Consider the following 27,677-nt stretch of genomic DNA (forward strand, 5'->3'; position numbering starts at 1 on the left):
GAGCGTCTGTCCTCAGCACTGGGTGCCTCCCCCTCCCCCCGCAAGGAAGGGACCATCGAACCCCCGCCGCTTCACCCTTCCCCAGCCCAGTGAGTCCCTGGGGATGGGCGGGGAGGTGGGTGAGAAGCCCTTCGGCCGCAGCTGCAGCCCCCACTCCTGGCTCGAGCGTCCGGCCGGGGTGGGATGGGGCGAGGGAACAGGTCCAAATCTCCGATTTCCCCCAGGCTCCCACTCCTGCCTCGCTGAGTCACGAAAATTAGCCGCTGGGGCCACCCGGCCACCCGGCGGCGGGCCCTTTACCCAGCCAGCGCCGGCCTCCGCAGCCCATCGCGCGGGGGCTGCACACGCGGGGCGGTCCTCACCCGCACGCGCGACCAGCCCCGCAGGAGGCGCCACCCGAGGCAGGGACCAACCAGGCGCCTCAGCGGGGGCTGCAGTCTCCGCCGCGGAGTCCGCACCCTGGCGGGGCGCAGAACATGTGACCCGCGGGCCGTCTCCGATCCACCGGCCCCCGGCCCCCGGCCCCGCTGCTGCTGACCCCGGCCCCGCCCGCCAGAACTGGATGCAGCGCGGGCGTCCCCACTTTTCCACGGCGCGCGAGGAGGTGCGGGGCGCGGGGCCAAGCGCGCCTCCTCCCTCCCTGCCCCGCCAGCCGTGGCCGCAGGACCCGCAGCCTGCGCTCACCTCGGGGCCCGTCGCTGCCGCCGGCCTCCTTGTCCGCCATGGTCGCGCAGCCCCGGACCGCGAGGGGAGCCTCCGGTGCAGCGCCCGTGCCCGTGCGGGTCTCTGTCCGCGTCCGCGGCGGCGCTCGGGCCGTGTCTGAGCCGCCGGGCAGCCGGAGCGCTGCTCTGACGCGGCCGCCGCCGCAGCCACGGCTCCTCCCCGGGCCCCGCCCCGGCCCGCCCGGCGCCCCGCCCCTCCGAGCTCGGGCCGGCCGGGAAAGGTCGGGGAAGGCGGGCGCGGGGAACTGCCCGGCTCCGGAGCTGCGCTCCCCGCCCGCCCAGAGCGGCCCGCCGAGGCCCGGCCTCTCCTCTCCCGGCTTCGGGACCGAGCGGTCGCCCCGCAGTCGACCGCGGCGGGGGTAGTGGCGCGCCCTGGGCTGCGCTGCGGGAGCGGATTTCAGGCCCTCGGGGCCCCGCGGCGCGTCCGCTCTTTGGAAGTCACCGAATGGCCAGGCCTGGAGCACTTCAGCAAGCCCAGCGCGCCCGGCGCTCTCCCGAGGACGCCCGCGCCAGTCCCCACCAGCTTCTGTCTGTCCCCCAGGGTCCCAGGGGAGCGGCCCTGGGCCGGCGCAAAGGCGGGCTGGGTGGACCCCGGCGCGGGCAGGACCCAGGCCGCAGACCAAGGACCTGCACGGGGGCCGAGCCCGGGGCACCGCCTCCAGGCCGCCTGCGGGACTCCATGGCAACTCCGGACCCAGGGAGGTGCTTGCCCCGGAGGCTGAGTCGCGCCTTCCATATATGGGATCCAGCTGGGCCCTCCTTAGAAGTCTGAGAATAACGATATTAATAATGCAAGGCTTCAGTTGTGAATGATTCATACTCCCTGTCCCCAGCTCCTCCACACACACGCGCCGCTGGCACCTGTTTGGGCCTGGCCAGGCACCCCCTGGGTCCGCGGTGTCACCACCCTGTCTTGGCAAACGAGGGCAGTAATAGGAATCCGAGGAGCACCGTCACTGGGTCGTTTCCGGGTGCCTGGCACTGTGCTACCTGCCTGGTGCTTTACCTCTATCTCCTTTCCTCCCCATAACTAACATTTTGCAGATAAGGAAGCTGAGGATCGGCAGGGTTACAATATTCACACCCAGCAGGTGAGTCGCGGAGCTGGGATTCCCACTTCCCACCCAGCTGTAACCACCAGCATCCCTTACTTCCAGAGATGGGTGGCATTTCCCAAAGATCACCTAGGGGAGGCTTCATCGTACAATCCCCTTCTGGATGACGGAATGGGCAGAGAGCTGCTGCGAGAGCGTTATGGATGACGGAATGGGCAGAGAGCTGCTGCGAGAGCCTGGAGACCAGAAGGTGATGGTAGAGTGACAAGTTCAAAACACAAAACTTGTCTTCTGTCTGCCTGCATTAAAAATCCCAAATGGACAGTTCCTGGCTGTGCATGAAACCACAGTCAAGTTATTTAACCTATCTGAGCCTCAATATTCTCATCTGCGAAATGGGTATAACAGGAGAACCCACTTCATAAAACTGAAGATTAGATAGACTATGCATGTAACATGCTTAGCTTGGGATCTAGCACATGGTAAAAATCATTAAGTCACTGATGGTCCCCGAGGGCCTTCCCTGCCTGCGTGCCTGCGACAGCCTGCCCACAGCTCCCCCACCCTCCTGTCTCACCCCTTCAGTCCATGCTTTGTGATCTGGTCTGTCCCCACCCTACTCCAGCTCCAGCTACAGCCGCTCTGATTCTTCAATCCCTCTCACCCACCCCTGCTTCTCTTATGCTGGTATTTCAAAGACATGAAAATGTGCTTGATGCCTGGATCACCCGTCCTCTCATCTCACCACCACCAGCAACCTAAGAACTTCTCCTTCTCAGCATGGACTGCCCAACTCCAGGAAGGCTCCCCTGCATACCCATGCTGGCCAGGGGGCCCCTCCTCAGTGTCCTCAAGGCACTCGTTCCTCCCCATCAGACCAGGGCATCAGGACATTGGCCTTGACAGCCTGTCAGAAGCAGCAGAAACCCGTAGCCCCTGCACATCTGCCTCCTGCTGTGGAAGGGCCTTGGGCGCCACGTGCCCTCATGGGACTCCCAGCCACAGTGACATGAGGGTGCGTGAGAAGGATGGGAGGTGACATGCAGGCCCCAGTGCTGGGGGCAGAGAGCAGAACACTTTTGATTTGCAGGGGAGCATGAAAGGCAGCGCACATTCTGCCTGGGATTTGCCCTCACGGCCTTCATGCTCATCACGCTAATTACAACGCGCCCTGCTGAGCACACCATCCGGCCCGCCAGCGAGGAGCTGTTGTGGTCTCACCTAGTTCTCATGGTGGCCCTTGCGGTTTTGCAGGAGAGGAAAAGGAAGCATTCAAAGGCTGAGGCACCTGTTCGGGCATCCTCTGGCCATCAGCAGCAAGGCTGGGGTTCAAGGCTCAGCATGCCACATCAAGGAAGGGTTCCCACCTTCCTCCCTGGAGTCTTCTTCCCCAATAGCAGCCAGAGTGAGAGCATGTCATTCTCCTGCTACCAGGTCCTACACAAATTGGCCTCCTGATGCCTCAGTGACCTCAGCTCCTTCCACTCTCCCATTCCCCCCAAAGCCCAAACACACACAGGCCCCACCTGGGGGGTCACTTCCCCGGACACATCCTTCAAGAGAATCAATCACGTGGCTTGCTCCTCCCAGCACACTCTATCTAAAACTGCTGCCTCGCCCCCACTGGGAAGTAAGTCCCAGGAGAGCAAGATCGTGGACTGTGTTGCCAGTTCTGCATCTCTGTGTCTAGAACAGCGCCTGGTACATGGCAGGCACTTAATAAATCCTTGATGCTGGACTGGCTGAATCAGTAAGTGAAGCGGTAACACAGCCCAGCACACAGACATTCTGCTGACCCCCAGGGCTCATGCCTTTCCACAGCCCCAGCTGTCTCAGGGCACGCCCAGACTCCTGGGAGGTTGCTCTGTACCAAGTTCCCTCAAGCTCCCCTCCAAAGACTCCTCCTCACAGTGCTCTCTGTGGGTACACTGCAGCACCCTCTATACCATCTCTTCTCCACCCTCCACAGGCTGTAGACTGTGGTAGCTGGTGGAGAGAATGTTACACATCTCGGTTGGATACTCAAGTCCTAAAAAGTGGCCCAGCCCAGAGCCAAGTCACCACCTTCTAGTTCCCTTCCTGCTGGTCACTCCAGCTTCAAGGGCCTGCCCTCAGGTCCCCAAAGAGCCAGCGCCTCCACCGGAAGCCGATTCTCCTCTAGTTTTGCCAGGTAACCAACCCTGTCTCTTCCTACAGGCCTCAGCTTGGATGGCACTTCCTCCAGGACACCACCTAGCCCTCCAAGATCACATGAGGCCCCTCCTCTCTTCTCTGTGCCCAACCCCCCATCACTCCTATCTTAGCACTTATCACAACTCCAAGGTCAGTAGTATTGTTAACCCCATTGTACAGATGAGCAAACTGAGATACAGAAAGGTCACTGAGCGCAGAAGCTGCAGTGCTGAGACTAGACCTCTGAGACTAGAACTCAGGTCTCTCCAGCTTCAGGGCACCCACCTCCCCTTCTAGCTGCCAGCTCTCCAAAGTGGGACCAGCCATGTCCACATTTAGAGCCCCCAGACCCTAGGATGGTGCCTGGCGCAGACAGCAAAACATTGATGGAAAACAGCCCCCTCAGCTTCAGGCCTTTCTCATCCTCTCCGGGATCCCGTTCGCCCACAGCCCCACACACGCTTCCCTGCCAACAGACTCCCTCTCTGCTCTTCAGCCCCCAAACAAACCCCCACCACATCCATTCATGCAAATAGAAGTCAGAGTCCAGAGGCAGGCCCAGCTAACTGCACCAGACAGCCAGGGCACTCTGTCACCTGCTATAACTACCAACTGTGGAAAGGGCTGGACGTGATGCACAGCATGGGTAGGGGAGGCAGCTGAGTCCTCTGGCCCCCAGCTCAGAAGAAACTGAGGATAATTGTTGATGGACCAGACGCTAAGGGCAGTGAGCCCTGGGGGATGCATCAGGACCAAGAATGAGAAAAGTACAATAGGAGGAAGCAGAGAGCATGGGGTCAGCTGGACCATGGCTCAAGTGGGCTCAGCTGCTCCCTGCCCACCTCAGGGGACCTGGGACATACCTCTCTGGGTCTGTTTCTTCACCTGTCAAAAGGGCCCAGTAATGATAGGTATCATAATTATAAGAGATAATATATGTAAAACATTCCATTTAGAGTCAGCCTATATATGCCACTGTTAATATGACTTATTTAATTTATATATTTGGAACACAAAAATGCCATTTCCTTGTATATTATAAATTACAGAATGGATCCAGGCAAGATTTTCTTGGCTGATAAAGACACACAGAAGATATGAGTAGCTTTTTCCATTTTAACTTTTCTTTTATGTTTTTGTTAAGCTTAAGAAACACTGATATGAGCTCATATCTGAACTTTGACATAGGACACTGCCCGTCAAAGCTGCTTTGGACTTTAGGATATGCCACTGGAACGTTCTCCATGAACTGAATATCATAAAAGAGACTAATTCATAACAGGACCAAGATTCAGATTTGCTAAAGCAACATAAAAACTTGCAGAGAAAACCTGGGCAAATGTCAGCCGCCTTGACCTCCAACTGTCAGTGCATTTTAAAAAGCCAGCCTTACAGCTGAATCATGGTGGCCAGTGTATACATCCTCCCCACCTCACTGGTCTTCCAGTCCATCTGGTGTGAATCGGCCTTTCCATTAACATTCCAAAACAACCTTCACATGTACAATGTGAGCTGCTGAGTAACTCTTTCAGGCAAAAATTCAAGGGCCAGAGGAAATTATTGCTCCAAATATCACCATCACTCATGACTGCAATGTAAACTTTAGAAATGCCTTCTCAGGTAATGGAAGGTTATCCAAATATTTTTCGTAAGTATTTCAAATAGCAATGGTTCGTCTATAGTTAGTCTTGCAGCCGCATTCTCAGAACTGCTCAAACCCTGGCCCTGCAAAGCTGCCGGTTCATTAATAAGACGGGACATTCCGGAAGCCACATCTCAAGGAGGACAATGCAAACTGAGACAAAGTTTCAGAGAAGAGAAACTGGCATGATCACGTGACCAGGAGAGTTTTCACAAGGGCTGCAACTCACCAGACACTATGAGAGCCAAGGGTTTCATGTTATAGAGAAAAACAACTTTCCTCTTCTTCAGCCCACAGCCCAGTGCCTGGCTTGCAGTAGGTACTCAGTAAATGTTTGTGGATGGAATGAATAAATGGTCCAGTAAATAAATAATGGAGGCTGGGCGTGGTGGCTCATGCCTGTAATCGCAGCATTTGGGGAGGCCGAGACGGGCGGATCACTTGAGGTCAGGAGTTTGAGACCAGCCTGGCCAACACGGTGAAACCCCGTCTCTACTAAAAATACAAAAATTAGCTGGGCATGGTGGTGCGCGCCTGTAATCTCAGCTACCTGGGAGGCTGAGGCAGGAGAATTGCTTGAACCTGGGAAGTGGAGGTTGTAGTAAGCCAAGATTGCACCACTGCACTCCAGCCTGGGCAACGAGAGCAAAACTCCATCTCAAAAAAATAAAAAATAAATAAATAATAAAAATAAATAAATAATGAAGTGGAAACATGGGCTCAGAGATACTAAACCTCTTGTTCAAAGTCACACAATCAGTGACAGAGCTAGGGTCAAACTCAGCCCCCTGACTCCCAGCCCAGCTTAACCCTTGACCCTTGTTGGCCTCTTCTGCAGAACACAAAGTGGAAGATAGCTTGTGCTAGCTGTGATTACTTGGTGATGACTCACTGGGGCATGTCTGCACAGTTGTGTTCTTCCTGGTAGCAAGCCCATGGTCACAGTATTTGCCTGGAGGAGAGGTGCAGGCAGCATACAGCTGAGGAGAAGGAGACCAATGACCTAGAATAAGGGTGTTATCTGAGCCAGAGGGCTGAGAGCTTCAACAGCAGTGTCCAAGAGCAATGCTTGCACAAGTCTCCAGAAACCCCAGAGTTAGGAATGCACACTAAGTCACCATCCTCATTGCTACTCTTCTCAGGGAAACCAGCACTTTTCTGAGTGACTTCTGCAAGAGTGAGCCCAAATATTGTCTATCTTTGGGGCACTGAATGTGTTAGTCCATTTTCACACTGCTGACAAAGACATGCCTGAGACTGGGAAGAAAAAGAGGTTTGATGGACTCACAGTTCCACATGGCTGGGGAGGCTTCACAATCATGGCAGACAGTAAGAAGGAGCAAGTCACATCTTACATGGATGGTGGCAGGCAAAGAGAGAGAGCTTGTGCAAGGGAACTCCTCTTTATAAAACCATCAGATTTCATGAGACATATTCACTACACAAGAACAGCATGGGAAAGACCTGCCCTCCTGATTCAATTACCTCCCACTGGGTCCCTCCCACGACATGTGGGAATTGTGGGAGCTATAATTCAAGATGAGATTTGGGCGGGGACACAGCCAAACCATATCACTGGGTTCCTGGTGGCAGCCCTGTGGGAGCTGGGACCAGTCACTTGTCCCTGGGCCTCAGTCTCCTCGTCTGCAGAGCAGACCCAGCTCCTCTCCCTTCCTCACCCCCTGCTGTCTGCTTTCCTACCTTGTGTCATCCCACTGATTCACCTTGAAGGGCAGCTCCTGAGAAGGACCCTCCCCACCCAACCTATGGTTCCATATCATATTATGCCACCCCATTTCTCCACAGCACTTTCATAAGAGCCAAGGGTTTCACGTTATAGAGAAAAATGACTTTCCCCTTCTCCAGCCCACAGCCCAGTGCCGAATGACTTTAAATGGCTTTAAAGTCATTTTGCAAATCTGTTTATGGTGAGCCTTCCTCACTTGCTGGGCTCTTCCTACCAGCAGTGGTGAGAATGAACATTTATCAAGCACCTGCTATGTGCTGGGCATTGCTCTGGGAACCTCACATCCATTGCCCCATTTATCTTCATGACCGTGTAGATGAGAGAACTATATTGTTAATGTCCCCTATTTTACAGGTAAGGAAACTGAGGCCCAGAGATCAGGTACTCAGCTGTTGTGACCTAAGAAGAAAGTGGCAGAGGAAGAATTTGCCCCACAGCATTCTGAGCTCAAGAACATGTATGTCTGTCATGCTTTCATCTGTGTGCAGCAGTGTCCCCAGCTCCTAGCGCAGCACCTGGCACATGGCAGGGCCTCAAGAAACGTGTTGAATGAATGAACAAATTATCAAATTAGAAGACAGAATTACAGTTCACAAAGCACCCTCACATCTCTCCTCTCGCTTGACTCATGTAGCGGCACTGAGAGGGAAACATCACTATTCCCGAGTTTTTTAAGATGAGAAAACCAAAGGTCCAGTGAGACCAGGAGCAACCTTGCCTGGAGGTGGATTCTCCATGGGCTGCTTTAGGCTATTTTGTTTCTTTCAAATCTTGTGCTTTATTTAAAAGTTGTGGGCTCTATGTCTAGCAAAGGATGCAGGTCTCTGTTCTGCAGGACAGGGTTTGTTAAAGTTGTCAAGAATAAGGCCTGCTTTAAGAGATACAAAGTGAAATTTAGAAGACAAGAGGGTAAAATGGATTACTGTGCTTGGAAATGCTTGGCGATACAGGATAAAAATAAGTACAACATGCCCAAATACAGGATGATCGCTCACATAACTAACACAGAGAGTGTTTGTCACATTGCTTATGCCTGTATGGAAGGGGATATGATAATGTGTGTACCTTATGCTCATGAGCTACCAAAACATGGTGTGAAGGTTGGCCTGACAAATTATGCTGCGGCACATTGTCCTGGCCTGCTGCTGGCCTGCAGGCTTCTCAATAAGTCTGGCATGGGCAAGATCTATGAAGGCCAAGTGGAGGTGACTGGTGATGAATACAATGTAGAAAGCACTTATGGTCAGCCTGGTGCCTTCACCTGCTATTTGGATGCACGCCTTGCCAAAACTACCTCTGGCAATAAAGTCTTGGGGGGCCTTGAAGGGAGCGCAGATGGAGGCTTGTCTACCCCTCATGGTACCCAATGATTCCCTGGTTATGAATTTGAAAACAAGGAATTTAATGCAGAAGTGCATCGAAAGCACATCATCAGTCAGAATGTCGTGGATTATACGCATTTCCTAACAGAAGAAGATGAAGATGCTTACAAAAAACAATCTTCTCAATACATAAAAAACAGCATAACTCCAGGCATGGAGGAGGTGTAGAAGAGAGTAACGCTGCTGTGCAACAGAATACAGTCTACGGGAAGAAACCCAAGAAAGAAGTTTAAATAAAGAGAGGGGCCGGGCTCCGTGGCTCACACCTGTAATCCCAGCACTCTGGGAGGCCAAGCGGGAGGATTGCTTGAGCCCAGGAGTTTGAGACCAGGCTGGGCAACATAGGGAGACCTCATCTCTACAGAAACTAAAAATTAGCTAAGCGTGGTGGTGTGTGCCTGTCATCCCAGCTACTTGAGAGGCTGAGGTGGGAGGATCGCTTTAGCCTCGGAGGTCGAGGTTGCAGTGAGCTGAGATCATACCACTGCACTCCAACGTGAGTGACAGAGCAAGATGAAGAAAGAGGAGGGAAGAAGGAGGAGGAGGAAGAGGAAGAACATGAAGAAGAAGGAGAAAAAAATGAGAGGAAGAGGAAGAAGAAGAAGGAGGAGGAGGAGGAGGGAAAGGAGGAGAAGGAGATGAAGAAAAGGAAGAGAGAAGGAAGAAGAAAGAAGAAAGAAGAACTAGTAGTGGGTGACAGTGGCAAAACTGTCCCAAAATGTCCCTTGCTCAGAAGAAAGATCAGGTAGCTCAAAGGAAGGTGTGCTTCCTCAGAGTTCAGGATCAGGCTGCTGAGAGCTAAACCAAACAATTTTCCATGAGGATTTTTCAAATAAAGACAATGAACTTATGGACCAACCAGCAAAAAATAAATAAATAAGTAAAAATTAAAGTTGCATGTACATTTTGCATGTACATAATGCAATGTACATTTTGCATTATTGTGGAATGCATGTACATTGTGCATTCCACAATATATCTGTTTTCTCAACAAAACTAACATCTTAGATTTCCATTACTTGTTTCTAAAATGTTTTATTGTGAAAAATGTCAAGGATCCAGAAAAGCAGAGAGAATGCTATAAGGACCCCTCAGGTACCCATCACCCAAATTAATTTGTAAAAATCAACTCTAAGTAAAATTGCTTTCCCAGGAAAAACAATAACAGTTGCTATCATTTACACTTCATGTGTAAATATGCTGACATGGTTTGGATGTTTGTCCCCTCCAAATCTCATGTTGAAATGTGACTCCCAATGTTGGAGGTGGGACCTGGTGGGAGGTGTTTGGGTCATGGGGACAGGTCCCTCATAAATGGCTTAGCACCTTCCCCTTGGTGATGAGTGAGTTCTCAGTTCACTGACTCCTCCTCTGCTCTCTCTTGCTCTTGGTCCTACCATGTGTTGTGCCTGCTTCCCATTTGCCTTCACCATAATTGTAAGCTTCTTGAGCCTCACCAGAAGCCAAGCAGATGCCAATGCCTTGCTTTCTGTTCAGCCTGCAGCACCGTGAGCCATTTACACTTCTTTTCTTTATGAATCACCTAGTCTCAGCTATTTCTTTATAGCAACACAAAAATGGACCGACACATATGCTCACTTAGTTTTCACAGTTCTCCCTCTAAGAAGTCCACACTTATGTTGGCCTCTATTTCAGATGGGGACATTGGGGGTGGTGAGGTCAAGTCACCTGCTGGAAGTCTTGGGGCTAGAAGGGGCAGAGCCAGGAGTCACCCACAGCTGGTCTGCTTAACCACCAAGTAGCCCTGCCAAGAGACTGGAGGTCAAGTAAGTGCTTTAAAACAATTCAAGGAAATGGGGCTATGCCCTCTTTCTTTGAAGTCTAAAGTTTGCATTAAAGTCACATGGTTTCTGAAGTATCCCATGGCAAGTCAGCCAAGACACCTGGTCTTTCCTTCATCCTCCCCTCATTTATTCTCATTCAGCCTCTCCCTCACTTATTCATCCTATCCGTCAATCATTCTCTCCTTCCATCAGACATGTGCTGTCACATAAAATCTAACCAGACACAGGCCCAGCCCTCAAGTAGCACCCAGACCTTGTGAAAAAGAGAGAAACAAACATAACCAAAATTCAAGGCAGACTTCAACCAGTACCCTCATGTATGAAATGTACAAGAAAATTTCACCTATCTTCTGCTTCAGGGAGCAAAAGAGCAGAGGGCAGGGAGTGCAGTAGTTAAGGATGTGGGTTAGGGAGTTAGATTATACTTGCTCCATCCCCGCCTAGCTGTGTGGCCTTGAGTGACTCATCTACCCTCTCTGATTCACTTGTAAAAGAAGATTGACATGAACCCTTTTATACTAGGGCCATTGGAATATTTCCTTAGATAATGCTTAACCCAGTTTCTGCAACAAAGGAATCTCTCCATCAATGTTAGCCATTATAACTGGCCATTACCTATAGCCAACTCTCAGTAACGACTCCTGACCTGCCTGAGTGAGGCAGGAGCTTTGTAAGAGAATGTATGCATTTGCAAGCCAGCTAGGATATTTTCCTTAACAGAATTTTCTCAGAAAGTCTGTAAATCAAGAAAATAAACGACACAAAAAATAAAAGTCCTCAGCCTTCCCTACTCAGCTGGCCAAGGGATGTTGGCCACGTGTGGGAAGTACAATCTGGTGGTCAGCGGAGCAGGGACAAAGATGCCCTGTTGTTTCACGGCCTGGCGCTGGCATGCTGGTATGCTGGCACAAATTCCATGATCCTGCAGGGCAAACCCATGGCAGTGGGGCCAGGATGGCCAGGGCAAGGCCTGCGGGCTCAGACAGGCCTGTGTCCCATTCAGCCTCTCTCCAGGACATCCCTCTTCCTGGGTAAGGACCAAGAGGACCCCGAAAAGACACCTGGCACACTGAGCACTTCACTAGCTGCAGTTATCACTATGATCAGTGGTGAGATAACACCCAGCCTGGGCTCAGGATCCCTGGCTCCAAGACCAGGTTCTGTCTTTTGCTGTGCGGCTTTGCACAGGTCACCTAACCTCTCTGAAGCCCAGTCTCCCCATCTGTAGAATGAGGACAAAAATCATACTTATTCTTCCTGCCTCATCCTGCCTGTCATAGACCTGGAGTGGAATCCCAACTTTGCCGCTTCTTAGTTTGTGATCTTAGTTACTGTAAGCCTTATTTTCCTCATCTGTGAATGGGAATAATTATGGCACCCACCTCCCAGAGCACAGATTCCATGATCCTGTAGGGCAAACCCCTGCAAAGAGTCTGAAAGTAAAGTAAGTGTTCTAAAAGAATTCAAGGAAATGGGTCTACGTCCTCTTTCTTTTGTGAAGAGTAAGTGAGGTGGTGCGTGTGGAGTGCTTGGTCTGGAGTCTGGCACATGGTACCCACTCCAGGATAGAGAAAGGAGCTCCTCGGTAGAGAAGGGCTACATCACTACGAGTCTAATCATATGAACACTCGCTTCACTCCAGTGCTTGCTCATTTTCTGCTGGGCACTAAGCCAAGCACTCAGCTACCTCATTTCACCTTCCCAAGAGAGCCAGCCTCATGCCAGGGCAGGAGCAGCCCTCGTAGGCAACACAGTAGAGACACGGGCCGGGCCTTCCTCTCCCCACCCTGGCAGGGGTCAGCTACGAGCAATTTAGTCACCACTGGCTACACAGCCAGGTAATGCCCTCAAACTGCTCCACCGAAGTCCTTCCCAGGCTGTCAATGTGGTGGGAGGGAGGAGAAGGAAGTGGGCTCTTCCCTAACCAGCCTGTACCTGGACAGTCTTCACTCATAACAGGGGGAAAACATACTTTCTTGACCCATCCCCCCTCAGCTCACTGCGAGGATGGAAAGTGCTAAGATCTGGATAAAGGTAAAAGGGCCAAATAAAAGAAAATTATGTATTTCATCCCCCAAAAGGTTTGTTATTTTCTACGTTTCCTATTTTGTCCAGTATCCTGATAAAGTTCTAAGTTTAGAGCAAAAGAAGAATTAAAGAAAAAAAATCAAAATATTAAACTTTTTAAAAGTTAAGTTTCTGGTTTTTAGAAACTAAGAAAATTGGGGATAAGAAGAAAAATAGACACTGAGCAAATAGGTTGCATCAATGTGATCTAACAGGTGTGTAACGTGCATGTGAGCCTAAGTGTGTGCATGTAAATGCATCTGTATCTCTCAGAGTCCAAGAACTAAATACTCAAAAGTCACAAAGAAATATGTTCAAGAAGAAACATACAGATAAATAAAAATATGAACAGAATGACCGATCTTGTCAGTAATTTATTTCTGTGTGTATATGGTTAAACACTTATTAAACACAGGTAAGTTATAAAACAATAAAACAATAACATCTAATAATGAGATCACAGTAGAGTCTATACTTTCATACATACATGGATGGAGTCATCGTAAACTAAGGAGTTGCATACTTTGGGAAATCCTATGGTAACATTTAGAAAACACTGACCAGTTAGTCTTTCTCTTAGAAATTATGTCAAAAGAAAACAACTATATTTATCCATGTATTTTTTTTTTTTTTGAAATGGAATCTCACTCTGTCGCCCAGGCTGGAGTGCAGTGGCATGATCTTAGCTCCCTGCAGCCTTTGCCTCCCATTTTCAAGTGATTCTCACACCTCAGCCTCTAGAGTAGCTGGGATTACAGGCGCCTGCCACCATGCCCAGCTAATTTTTGTATATTTAGTAGAGATGAGGTTTCACCATGTTGGCCAGCTGGTCTCAAACTCCTAACCTCAAGTGATTCACTCGTCTTGGCCTCTCAAAGTGCTGGGATTACAGGTGTGAGCCACTGCTCTTGGCCTATCCATGTATTTTTAAATGTTAATTGATGCGAGGAGTACAACTGAATAAAATTACAAACATAAATATGAAGGTGGTGGCTGGGCACAGTAGCTCACATCTGTAATCCCAGCACTTTGGGGGGCTGAGATGAGCAGATCACTTGAAGCCAGGAGTTCGAGACCAGCCTGGCCAACATGGTGGAACTCCATCTCTACTAAAAATACAAAAACTAGCCAGGCATGGTGCTGCATGCCTGTAGTCCCAGATACTCAGGAGGCTGAAGCACGAGAATCATTTAAACCCAGCAGGCGGAGGGTGCAGTGAGCCAAGATCATACCACTGCACTCCAGCCTGGGTGAAAGAGTGAGACTGTCTCAAAAAAAAAAAAAAAAAAAAGGTGGTGTAGTAACATGAGAAAATGTCACTTATTAAGCAGGGGATTGGGAGGAGGCTAAGTGCAGTGGCTCACATCTGTAATCCCAACACTTTGGGAGGCCAAGACAGGCGAATGGCCTGAGCCCAGGAATTCAGGACCAGCCTGGGCAACATGGCAAAACCCCATCTCTACCAAAAAAAAAAAAAAAATACAAAAATACAAAAAAAAAGAGCCAGGCGTGGTGGGGCACACCTGTAGTCACATCTACTTGGGAGGCTGAAGTGGGAGGATCACCTGAGCCCAGGGAGGTTGAGGCCACAGTGAGCTGTGATTGTTGCACTGCAGCCTGGGCAACAGAGCAAGACTCTGTCTCAAAAAAGAAAAGAAAACAAAATTTTACAAGCAGAAAAACACCCATATATAATGATGATAACCACTAAAAGTATGCCTGCATACGAACACCTCCTAGCCTGTAGAAAGATCAAACAGTTGTGCTAAGGTGGAGGGATAATGAGGGAGGCTTTGCCGTTTCCAGGTTTCCCTTAAGGCTTTATAATCTTTTTCTGTCTCCCTTTCTCCGAACTCTGTCCGGAGACTGATGCCTCTCGCTTCCAGGGAAGGGTGGGGGGCTGTATCCTAACCCTACTGTCACTCTGGCTCTTGCCATTTGATTTGGCTCCTAAATTGTGTTACTCTTTCTCGAAAATGCAGCTCTCAAAACAAACTGGCTGGTGTGCTTGTGAGATCAGAGACAGACAAGCTCCAGCAAATACTTGATTCGAGAAAACACATTACACTGTGTGCTGGGGCCAAGGAATTTCACATTTGGACAGGAAATGTCAGTCCCCACAAAAGGCCTTCTGAGGCCCCAAGAGTGAGCTCAGATTGGCTGCCCTTCCCTGAGCCTGCTCGCCTTGGCACACGGGCACCCTCTGGGCACTGGCCCATGTGGGTGGGGCTCACTCTACCCCCATAACCCAAGGCCTGCAGCCACCTCTCAGCCTGTTCTGAATCTTGTGCTCCTTTGAGAATCTGATAAGTGCTCAGACTTTGCAAACCGTTTTGAAAGGTTTATAGATCTACATAGTGGGAGTTCATTCATTCATTCACTCATTTGTGCACTGAAACAAGCATGGATTAAGGGTCTGTTATGTATTACAAGGATAAATACAAAGGTGGGAAAACACAGTTGATGGTCTTCAATGGGAGATGGAAAACAAGAGAATACAACTTCCAATGAATTGAGGGTGGGCTAGTCCAGGTGTAAAGTTGCATCAGTATCAAAAGCTAATATTGAGCACTTACTAGATGCCAGGCATCCTTCTAGGCCTCCTCCACCGCGTATGTAAATCATTGTGGATTATGTTTAATTCGCTTAATCTTCCAACAACCCTAGAGACAGGTAATAGTATTATATTCACGTTAAAGGCTAGGAAAAGGAGGCACAGGAAAGGTTCAATAACTTGTTTAAGGATGGTCAGCAAAAAAGTTTGAGACCTGGAACTCTGACCACTCTGGTGCTCAGACTGGTAACCAAGCCACCTCTGCCACAATAGGCTTAGCTGGGGGAAATGGGGGATGACCTGCAAATGGGAGGAGGCCCCTCAGGATTCCTGGAGTTCTCTCTGTGAATTGGCACGTTAGTGTTACGGATTTTGCCTGTGTCCCAGGAGCTGGGTTAACAGCATGAGTCTCCCAGGGAGAAGCAGCTCTCGCATGGGCTGACCCCTCCAGGTCCAAGTGACAGGGCTGATGATCAAAATCCAGACACCAGAAACCGTCCACGTAGGGAACTCCAAATGCCCTTCCCTTCAACAGCAAAGAGTGAGAGGGAGGCACTCCAGAGTTACATTCATCATCCGCACACGGCAGGAGGTTGGACAAATGCAAAATCACCTGGAGACAGAATGTCTTTCAGGCTGAAACCAAGAAGAAAGAGAGGCAGCGGAGGTCAGGGTTAAGAGCACCGGCCTGGCTTTGGTTTCTTGCTCTGTGACTTTGGGCACTGCTTGGTACCTTGGTTTGGTCACCTGTAAAATGGGAATAATAACTGTACCTACTTCATAGGGATGTGATGAAGATTAAAGGAGTTCATACATGTGCACGGACAGTGATAACACCAAAGAGCCAAGGATTGTCAGCTGCTATTGATTAGAGACTGAGCGACCTATTAGCATGGCCACATCCAGATAAATACAAATCTCATCTATTTCTCTACCTATGAAATATGTGCATATAAAATTGTGCATTTAAAAGACTAGAAAGCAATGCACTAACATATCAATAGGAGTAGCCTCTGCATAGTAAGATGACAAGTGACTTATTTTTTTCTTCCCACTTCTCCACCCCCACAACATTTTCAATAAGTAACATGTTTTTCTTTTATAATAAGAACAGGATCAATAAATGATTATTTAAAATCCACTCAACAGAAGTGGGATAGGTGGTTTAGAAGCAGAGGATGAGGTTGGAAAGGATGTCTTAATGCTAGGTACCTAACAGTCTTCAGCGAAGGTACCTCGATACATGGATTTCAGTCTCTTTCAGACCCATGTCCTGCCTTCTGAGAAGCATCGCTAGCTCTGCTCACCCTTGCCCCACACTCATTCCCCTTTCACTCTGCCCATGTCCAGGCCTCCTCATTGCATTGCCCTGTGACTTCTGATTGCCGTTTATGAATCATCTACTATGTGCCAAGCTCTGGGAGGCTAATTCACTAGGTGAACTCTGAGCTGAGGTCCAGAAAGCAAATGAGTTGCCCAGGACCACCCGGCCAGGAGGTGGCATGGCTGGAATTCACACCCACATCACTTATCACTTCAAGTCCAGAGCTCATCTTACTGGACAGCTCCATGATACAGGGAAGTCATGGGTTACAGGAATATGAGGCCAGTGGAGATGGTTCCTGTTTTCCAGTTAGAATCCCTGCCTATGGATCATTTGTGTTTGTGTGCATGTGTATAGATGTGTGATTGTGTGTGCATTTTAGAGAGAGGGAAAGAGAGGAAGTGAGAGAAAAAGAAATTATATATATATATTTATCAAATGTTTCTCAAAGACTCTAAGAACAGATAGCAACACACAGAGCTTGCTCAGGTTTTTTGAAGAATCAGAGAAACTGAATTTAAAACCAAGGAAATAAAGAGTGTGGACTCAGATGACTAGAAAATAGAAAAGCCTGATCCTGTGGAATGCTCTGGGGTGAAGGCAGGCCTCGGCTAATTCTAGATCCTGGTTCCTGACAACAGAATCCTGGAAGTTCAAGGTCAGAAGGAACTTTAAAGGTGACGTTGATGCAGAAACCCCTTCTGCTGCACCCCAGACAGCCGGCTTGTTTCAGATTCTCTTTTGATGGGAACTCAGGACCTGAAGAAACAGCACATTCCCTCATCTCAGAGAGATGTCAGCCAGTTCTTCCTCTCATAGCTGTTTTCTCTTTGGTCTTAATTTCACCCTCTGGAGTAATGCAGAATAAATCTGCCCTTCTATCCAAGAAAGTTTCTGTATCCATTAAGGTATATCCAGCTGCAAATAATCAAAAGTCCTAACTCAATAACAAGTCATTTCAGAGGCAGTTCTGTCTCCATCTCTGTGGCTCTGCCCAGTTTCACTGTTAGCTTGACCTCAGGAGGTCAGCAAAATGGCAGCTGCCCCTCCCTGTGTGCTTTGGAGCCATTCAGTGTCCAGAGGAAGAAGATGTTAATATGTCTTCTTATGGGTCTTTCTTCCCAGAATCCCCTCAGCCAACCTCTCCTCACTTCTTATTGGACAGAACTAGATCTCATGACCACTCTGAAGTCTAAACCAATGACAGGCAAGGACAATGGAGTTACCTTAACTGGTTTAAGTGGATCTGGGCTTACCTCTGAGCTTGGGACAGGGTCACGTTCCATGAGGATGAACAAATTCAGGGCTCTTCCATCAGGGAATAAGGGGGAAATGGATGTTGAGTAAATGACAGTGCCTTTGACAGCATTCAGTACTGGGGTTGCAGAGGGATAGAAGACATCTCCTCAGGTGGAATTCAGTGGTTTGTGCTTGACATGGTTTGGCTGTGTCCCCACCCAAATCTCATCTTAAATTGTAGCTCCCACAATTCCCACATGTTGTGGGAGGGACCTGGTGGGAGGTAATTGAATCATGGGGCTTGGTCTTTCCCATGTTATTCTCGTGATAATGAATAAGTCTCATGAGATCTGATGGTTTAATAAAGAGGAGTTTCCCTAAACAAGTTCTGTTCTCTTGTCTGCTGCCATGTGAGATGTGCCTTTCACCTTCCACCATGAGTGTGAGGCCTCCCCAGCCACATGGAACTATGAGCCCATTAAACCTCCTTCTTTTGTAAGTTGCCCAGTCTTGGGTATATCTTTATCAGCAGTATGAAAACAGACTAATACGGTGCTTACCCAGGATCCACTCATTCTTCTGCCAGAGCAGCACCTATTTTTGCTCTGAAGGATGAGCTCTTCCTTGGGGCCCTCAGCCCAGGAACCTGTCCTCTTCAAGTCACGGTTAATCAGCTTCTTTGGTAATTATATGAGCTGCCCCATATCTTTCTAGTACATTCTTTTTTATAGCTTCAATAGCCAGAACCAGTCTCTATTACTTGCAGCCAAAGAACTCTAACCAGCCCATCAGATTCAAGGGCACCGAGAGCTCCCTGTTTCACTCTCCCAGGCTGGTAGCAGCCTAAGAACAGTGCACAGAGCCCTGGAGTTTAGAACCCAGGATCAAGAGTCAGAAACTGGATTCATAACAATCCTCTGACTAGCTGTGTGACCTTAAATAAGTCACTCCACACCTCTGATCAGTCAGTCCCTGGAATCTCCTTGCTCCCAGCAGGACTGGAAAGAAAACACATGAATGTGCCCTCAAACTCAAGACATCCCACTGAAGTCGGGGGTCTTAGACATAAGCCACAAGTCCCCATGTACTTGCTCAATGAATTATCAAATTCCAAATCACATCACTTCTCAACACCTCAGTTTTCTTTTTTTTGTAAAATGAGAACACTAATAGCATTACCCAGGGTTTTTGCATAACGACACAGAATGATATTTGTGAAAGTACTTTCTACTCTGTTAATGCCACAAAGTGCAAGGGATGGATATTCCCAATATCTGCTGGAAACATTAGCTTATTTATTCACATAACAAAACAAATGGTATTAAAGTATAAGTGTAGGCAGTCGTCCCCTCTCCCTGCTTTTTCTTGGTGTTTGGGTTTCTAGGATAACAACGGAGACAAAGGATAAAACACATGCAAATATGCACTCAACTAGAGAAGCCAGAGGCTAGCTAGATGTACGTGGGGAAACGAACTATAATTCTCATAGAGGTTAAAAAAAAAGAAAAAAGTAAAATAAATAAATTTTTAAAAACATCCTTGATCTAAGCTGGGTATGGTGGCTCATGCCTATAATTTAGCACTTTGGGAGGCAGAGGTGGATGAATCACTTCAGTCTGGAAGTTCGAGATGAGCCTGGCCAACATGGTGAAACTCTGTCTCTACTAAAAATACAAAAATTAGGCTGGGAGCGGTGGCTCATGCCTGTAATCCCAGAGCTTTGGGAGGCCGAGGCAGGTGGATCACTTGAGGTTAGGAGTTCGAGGCCAGACTGGGCAACATGGTGAAACACCGTCTCTACTAAAAATACAAAAATTAGCTGGGCATGGTGGTGCACACCTGTAGTCCCAGCTACTTGGGAGGCTGAGTTAGAAGAATCACTTGAATCTGGAAGACAGAGGTTGCAGTGAGCCGAGATCACACCACCGCACTCCCACCTGGGCAACAGAGCAAGAGACTCCATCTCAAAAAAAAAAAAAAAGAACAAAAATTAGCCAGGCTAACTAGTGAGGAACTCATCTACGTAGTGAAGAACTCATCTAAAAAAAGTAAAAAAATCAAAAAAAAAAAAAAAAAACAAACAAACGAAGAAATTAGCCAAGCATGGTAGTGCACGTCTGGCTGGAGGATAGCTTGAGCCCAGGAGGCAGAGGTTACCTTGAGCAGAGATCGTACCACTGGACTCCAGCCTGGGTGACACAGCCAGACTGTTTCAAAACAAAACAAAATCCTTGATCTAAAAGGTGAAGGTGGAAGGAAAAACAGAACAGACCCTAAGAAGAAAGTTCACAAACCTAGAGAGGAGAGAGATGCTAGAGGTGGCTATCAGGAATATGAGAAAATGAGAGGTAGGGGAGGGAGAAGCAGGCAGTGATAACAACAACAAAAAAAAGGATTTTTCAGGTTTTGCTGGATGTTAAGAATGTTCCCCTTTACATTTTCTTGAGAGACTACAGGAAAGTTTTAATTTGCTTTCAATTATTTTTGGATGTTGTGCTAGTCTTTGAATGCAACATTGTGCTAAGGCTGGCCTGAATGACAGCACAGTTTTTTGCAGCTTATATACTAATATTCAGCGAGTTCCTTTCACATGCCAGGCACTGTGCTAGGCTCCAAATACAGCGTGGCCCTTGTCCTCACAGACCTTTGGCGTAGCATAAGCCGCCTGGCCTGTCCCCTGCCTCACTCTCCTATCCTGTTGGTCACCAGACCATACAGACTTCCAGAACGGCTCATCAGCCCTGTGGGCACCTCCTCAGATGAAGACCTTGTCACTTCCCACCTGGATGACTGTCAGTTCATCTCCCTGCCTCTGGTCCCAATCCCTCGCCCCTAATCCATTTCTACCCTGCTGCAAAGGTGTGTATGTTTTTCTTTTTTTGTAAAATACATACCTGATCATGGCTTGCCTCTATTTTAAATCTTGACTTCCTCTTCATCCCTTACAGGATGAAGTCACAATGGCCATGCTGTGGGTCCAGCATGACCCATGACCCTCCTACTCCACATCCTCTGCATCTCACATGCCTGCATTTCCACACTGCCTGGAAAACCCACTCTGGTCCTCTTTCTCGCCTTAGAAACTCCCCTTACTCTTTCCTTTTTTATTTTTTTGAGACAGAGTTTCGCTCTGTCACCCAGGCTGGAGTGCAGTGGCACAATCTCGGCTCACTACAACCTTCACCTCCTGGGTTCAAGCGATTCTTCTGCCTCAGTCTCCCCGCTAGCTGGGACTACAGGCACATGCCACTACGTCTGGCTAATTTTTGCATTTTTAGTAGAGATGGAGTTTCGCCATGTTGGCCAGGCTGGTCTCGAGCTCAAATGATCCACCTGCCTTAGCCTCCCAGAGTGCTGGGATTACAGGCATGAGCCACCATGCCTGGCCTTCCTCTTACTCTTTCAAAATTCAGTAGGGCATCCCTCCTCTGGGAAGTCTTCCCTGGTAATCATTTGCCCTCATCCTTATCTTGAACAAAACTCTCTTTTCCTCCTCTAAGGCAGTTCTCTCTTTACACTCAGCAATGACTTGGGTATGTCTGTACCTGATACTCAGCTGCCACCATCTTAAGGACAGTAGCTACATCATGGTCACGTCTAGCACAGCTCCAGACACATGGTAAATGCATAAAGAAGTTTTGTTGCTGATGGTGACAGAGCTGACAGGGTATGAAAAGATACACCCTGGTGTTGGTAGGAGGCAGCCCAACTTAGTATTCAACTTGAACTCAGGCATGGTGGAAACTTGCTGCTTCTGAACGGATCTGGCTTTGCTTTTCCATCTCAATGTACATGTGGGCTAGGAGAAGCCAAATGATCTTTTAGCTAATATTTTAAAATAAAATGTTTTCAAATGACACCAGTGAAACACAATCATTTTCAAGCAATAATAACTGACAAGAAATGTAAAGAAAAATCTCTTGTGAAAAACCCCTACCCCCAGATAATACTGCTCACATTCTGATAGTAGCCTCTGCAGACCTCTTTCTTCTGCATACATCGCTTCTGTTTGTATAGTGCGACATGATCCAGTCTCTCCATGCATACAGGGCAGGGCCCCAGCTTCCCAGAATCTGGGTGGAACTGCCCCCAGCAGGGTGGGGCCAGGGGACCCTCTATTTGAGGCCTTGGCCCTGGGCAAAGACATAGCTGGCTCCAGTCCCAACTTGGGGCCATCTCCAGGCAGACACAACGGGGTCATTTTTCTCTCCCTCATGAACAAAATGTGCTCTGGACTAGGAGGTTTTTCTGGGTTACAAGATTCAACTGAATTGGAAAAGATCATCTGAGGTTTCTAAGAAAGTCGGATTTAAGGACAGCATAGACTGAAGCTTTATTTTTGTCCAAAATAATCATAAATTATGAAAGCCACTGGTTGGAAGCTGGGGCACAGCAGGCTTTTGTGGAGAAAGAAAAAGCATGAGTAAAATGTAGACACTGATAGGACCATGGCATTATTGGGGGGGCGGTCGGCAATGAGCCTCTCTCACTTCCCTGCAACCTTTGGGGGGCTGTTCCAGGAAGTCTATGACTGGAGGCTACAAATGAGTTAATGTCAGGATTTATCCAGTGCCAGGGCTGAGTCTCATGGGACCTCCCCTTCCTCCTCATGGGACCCTCTATTACGGCTCCCAAGGCAGTGGTGAATTTCCTTCTAACTCACTATGGAAAAAGCCTTTCCACTGGCACTACTCTTATGGAAGCCATAGCTGCATGTATTATAGATTTATACTTTGATCCAGCAACCCCATATCTAGGAATCTACCTACAAATACAAACCAACAATTTGAAAGGTTATTATCGTAGGATGAATTGTGATTGCAAAATAGTGGAAACAACATAAATGATCACTCATAGACAAGTTGAAAATACAATATGGTAGATTCACTCAATGAAATTCTATGCAGTCATAGAAATAAATGAAGAAAAGCCCTATCAATAGACATGGAGCAATTTCTAGGATATATTAAGAAAAACAAGCAAAATACAAAAGATTACATAAAGAGAGTATTCTACGTTTTGTGTTAAAAAGGAGTGGGGAAATATACATATATATTTATGTTTAGTTTTGCAAAAACAAACACAACAGCTATACGCTAGAAACTAACAAAATGGAGGGGGCAGAGTGAAAGGGATGGGGATGATGGGGAGACATCTTATGATGTCTTTTTATAGTTTTTATACCTTTTTATACAGTTTTGACTTGGAGTGCTTTATATACCCGAAAATCAATTTAAATCCAAAGGGTTTTTAAAGAGCAAACCCTATATTTGACATAAATAGAAACAAATAAACCTTACTATCCATCATATGAGTAGTAGAGATACAATATAGCCACACAAAAAAATCATTAATTCAAGTAATTTTGGATGTAGTACTCTAACTGTGTATCTTTAATATACATTTTCTAATGATAAAAAGAACACAAAGAAATCTTGAACTTCATTTAGCAGGCTTGTTGGGGATAGAAGTATTGGTGCTATAATTCTGAAACTATTCTTTTGTGTAGTGAAGGATTGAATAAATGAGTAAAGATGTGATGTGGGGACCAGTGTTTTGACTTTGGAGAGGAGAGATGCAAACATAGAATGGGGAAAGGTGAGGTAAATGCATGCTACTGGTTACATCTGTATGTACTCATGGTTTTGAGAACAGCTTAGTTCTGTTCTCTGGAAAGACCTAGAAGCAATGACACTCCAGTGACAATGAGCACACCTAGTGCCCAGGTTTTGGTTTCTAAGTACCATTCCCCACCCAAAAGCACATGGGCTCCTTGGTGATATAGCTGATTCCAGGACTGGGGTAGGAAAAGTCCAAGTTAAACCTGAAACATCAAAAAAAATTTTAAATTAAATAAATAAAATAAAACCTGAAACATCATATAGTGGCAGAAGTGCTGAAAGACCAAGGAGGCAATTCTAAAAACACAGAAAGGCCAGCAAGAAGGAGCTCCCACTGGCCAAATCCGGGACCATAGGAGGGGGAAAAAGGAATAATGGTAGTAATTTATTACAATAAACTGAATTTTTAAAATAGACCTAGAAGTCCATAATCATATTAAAAATAAAAGATATTTACAGAAAGAGAAAGAGGGCAGAAAGGAAGATTTTTAGAGGTACGTGAGTGTTGATTGCACTATTCTTATAATTTCTCTGTAGGTTTGAGAACTTTCAGGATTAAAAGTTGAAGGAAAGAAGACACACCAGGACACAGGTGTGTGGGGCAGGACACACCAGTTAGGTGCTGAGAAACCTCCCATAGCCTGCTGTTCTCGAGGGTGGTGATGGCGCCCCCTAGGGAGGGTTTACAATGAAATGCCTCTCAGTTCTTCCCAGTGTTCCCAGTCTTGCCTTAGCGTAGACAAGCACAGACAAACATATTCTTTCCATTTTTTGCCCAACAGGAACACACCGTATGCTGTTCTGCACCTTGGTTTTTCCTCTTTGCAACCTGGTACTTGGACATTGCTTCATAGCTGTGGAACTGCTGCATTCCTCTCTGCAGCTGTTGTGGCTCCAATGCACGGATGAGCCACCCTTCATGCAACCAGGTCCTGTTTGACGGCACACACTCCCTCTCGCCATTCGGCCACATTCACCTTCCCACCTTTCCTGCTCTCCACCTCCTCTGCCCCCTCTCCTCCCTTGTCCACCTTCAGTGCCGAGTGTGATCATGAGTAGCTGCCCTGACACTGGGGCATGAACAATTCATCCAGTTTTCCCTGAGACTTTTTCACTTTGGACACTGAAAGTCCTGGGTCCTAGGCTGCTGGTTAGGATGACCAATTCATCCCGGTTTGTCCAGGACTGCCCTGGTTGAAAAACTGAAATTCTTGCAACCCGAGAACTCCCTCAGTCCTGGGTCAACAGGGACAGGTGGTCGCCCTACCTGGGAGCAAAGTGGCTACTGGCTTGGAGAGGAGCCAAAATGTGCTCCTGGAGGACTTTACTCCCTTTCAAAAGCTCCTCTGGATGCCCCTACCCAGCTCCCACCTCCAACTTAACATCCTGTAAGAAAGGGACACTTCTGCCCATCTGCATCTTCAGACAAAGCTGCCCCACAGCCCTCACAGAGACTGCCTGGTCCCCTTCTTGGAGGCATTCAGAAGAAAGTTCATTGCTCCCTCAGTGGTTTTAACTGCCTGGAAATGACATTAAAAATTAACCCAGATTGTCATTTCCTCCCCACAACTCAATCAGCTTGGCATGGCTCATGGGAATCCCATTCTTTTTATCATGTTTCTCTTCAAACTCACTCTTGCTAGGAGTAACGAATGCCATTCACTCATCTTTGGTTCAAATAATCTTTTACCTACTCTGGCCTCATCATTTAATAACTAACAATTTTGTTGAGACATTTCCTTTAAATAAAATGCTAGGAACTTAAAAAGAAAAAGCTCACACTGGCACCTGTAGGGCCCCCAGGGAACTGCTGGGTTTGCGTCCACCAGTCGACCCCAAAAAGATCCATCAGGCTGACAGCCAAGCCCATCGCGGAGGGGAAGTGGAGACGCAGTCCCCAGGGAACTGAGGAGGGAATGCCTGCTGGGGTCTGCCCCCGCAGTTCATGACCCTGAGATGGGCTAGGGTGGGGAGTGGAGGGCTGCAGGCCTCTGGGGGCTACAGCGGGGGCATCTGATCTGGTTCTAGCAGGTTCCTGATGAGTCTGCTTCACAGTGTCTCCTCTCCTCATTGGCCTGGAGGAAACAGTGGCCCTGGGGAACGAGGTCCTGAAAAGAGGCAGCAAAAAGGCAACCAGAGGACAACAGCCTGGGCCACGGAGACTGGAAGAGGCCAGAGGGCTGCCTGGAAGAAGGCTCATCCACTGATTTGTTCTCCTTGGCTCAGGCACTGTGTTCATCCCCCTTCCTCCCATCCTGCACCCCTCCCCCACCAGTGACGGTGCAGACAAGCAGCACTGTCCCTGCAGAGCTAAGGCAGCGCAGACAGGAGAGGGTCATCCACCCCAGCTGCTGGGTGGAGGCTTGGCACTGGGGCCTGGGGAGCCTCCCCAACATTATCTCCCGGCCCCTCCCTTCTCTGCTCCCACTAGCCTCAGCCAGCAAGGCCAGCCCCACATTCCTGCTGCAAACAGCCTGGGGTGGGGCACAGTGAGTTTTTAATTTGTCCATAGAAATCCAAAACAAGGGAGGGGAGGTTGTTGGTTAACTCTGCACCATCACCAGTGCTTTAAGCCTCTTTGGCTCAGAACCCAGACTCAGAAGTCCAGGCCACAAGGGGGCTTTAACCAAAATCCCAGGCAAGAGACCCCTTTGCTTCTGATGCCGTGTGTGGCTTCATGATGGCATGATGCCATCTGGGCTAATTTACCAAGGGTTCTGTGAACTCTGTCTCTCGGCACTATGTTCCCTTAATTGCAGCCTCTTTCAAAAGGGAGTAACTACCTCTTCTAATCACGTGTACCCCCAGTATCTCAGAGGCAGGGCTACAAAAACAGCCTTAAAAAGTTTGGCAGTTCCTCAAAAAGTTAAACATAGAATTATTAAATGGCCCCCCAAGTCCACTCCTAGGTATATATCCAAGAGAACCAAAAATCTAAGTTTACACAGTAACTTGGACACAAGTGTTCACAGCAGCACTGTTCACAACAGCCAAAAAGTAGAAACAACCCAAGCATCCATCCACGGGTGAATGGATCAAATGTGTTCTCTCCATACAGTAGAACATTATTCAGCCATAAAAAAGAATAGAGTACTGATATATGCTACGACATGAATGAACCTTGAAAACATTACGCTAAGTGAAAGAAGCCAGATGCAAAAGACCACATACTGTTTGATTCCATTTATATGAAATGCCTGGAGTAGGCAAATCCATAGAGACAGAAAGCAGATTAGTGCTTGCCAGGGGCTGTGGGGAGGGGGAATAGGAGCAACTTCTAATAGGTACAGGGTTTCTCTTTGGGGTGATGAAAATGTTCTGAATTAGACAATGGTGATGGTTGCACAACACAGTGAATATCCAAAACCCACTGACTTGTACACTTTAAAATGGTAAATTTTATGTTATGTAAATGTCTCAATGTATTTGACCCTGTCTCAGAATAAATATATAGCCTCCACTCCCGGCTGGAGAGCAGTGGTGCAATCACGGCTCACTGCAACCTCGAACTCCTGGGCTCAAGTGAACCTCCTGTCTCAGCTTCTTGAGTAGCTGGGACTACAGGAGCCCGGCTAATTCTTTTATTTTTGTAGAGTTGGGGGCAGTCTCACTATGTTGCAGAGACTGGTCTTGAACTGCTGGCCTCAAGTCATCCTCCCACCTCAGCCTCCCTAAGTGCTGGGATTACAGGTGTGAGCCACTTAGCCTGGCTCAATTATTTTTTTTAAAGCAGCCTGCTGACATCACCCTGACTTTGGCCCTAGCACAGCTCCCTATTGCAGGGCCAGCTTGTTCCTCTGAGTTATCTTTAACTCCAAGTCTCTGCTTCCCGGGACTGCCCTGCTGTGTGTCACCCTCTGCTTCCTGTGAGCACACTCTCTCATCCACACTGGCCTGACCTGTAGGACTGGACGTTGTGATTCTTGCCCGCTGCAGACTTTCAAAGCAGGTGTGGAAAGTGACATCCAGCACAGCACAGTGAGACACAAACATCAGACCATTCAATACCTCTGTCCTTAGAAGTCCCCTGACCCAGCCACCACTAGGATCTTCTGACTGACCAATCATCACTTGACCTCCCCTTCCTCCAGCCACAAACCTTCCTGTAAGGTCACTTGGACTCTATGCTGGACCTAGAGGGCCCCCTCTTAGCAATCAGACAAGACTAAGGTGTGGGCTTGGTGGGGTCTTCTTAAGGAATGCTTTCCCCACCCCTTGCTATGGTGTCATCACCAGACCCTCATTCCAGCCAAGGAAACAAAGGCTTAGAGAAAGTCAAGCACCCAGCTGCCAAGCAGTGGGGTTGGCTCTCCAATGTAGACCCCTATGGTCTCCCATTTTGAGGGC

General features: G+C 48.1%; 1 protein-coding gene and 1 pseudogene across 4 annotated transcripts in view; one reads left to right on the forward strand and one right to left on the reverse strand.

Moving 5' to 3' along the window:
* HSPA12A (heat shock protein family A (Hsp70) member 12A) overlaps positions 1 to 27,677 on the reverse strand; it is a 181,322-nt gene that overhangs the window by 73,071 nt on the left and 80,574 nt on the right. Inside the window, exon 1 of one of the 4 annotated variants that reach the window (XM_031015608.3) lies at positions 685 to 885. The exons of 2 other annotated variants lie outside the window; for them this stretch is intronic. In XM_031015608.3, the coding sequence (XP_030871468.3) occupies positions 685 to 724 (40 nt within the window). In that variant the 5' untranslated portion in view covers positions 725 to 885. Of the gene's footprint in view, positions 1 to 684; positions 886 to 27,677 lie in introns of those variants that run through there. One more of the 4 variants, XM_063710534.1, reaches the window with a different exon arrangement.
* On the forward strand, positions 8,292 to 9,715 carry LOC109028575 (large ribosomal subunit protein uL18-like; annotated as a pseudogene).

This window comes from Gorilla gorilla, chromosome 8 (assembly GCF_029281585.2).
Source record: "Gorilla gorilla gorilla isolate KB3781 chromosome 8, NHGRI_mGorGor1-v2.1_pri, whole genome shotgun sequence".
In the NCBI taxonomy this organism is placed as follows: domain Eukaryota; kingdom Metazoa; phylum Chordata; class Mammalia; order Primates; family Hominidae; genus Gorilla; species Gorilla gorilla.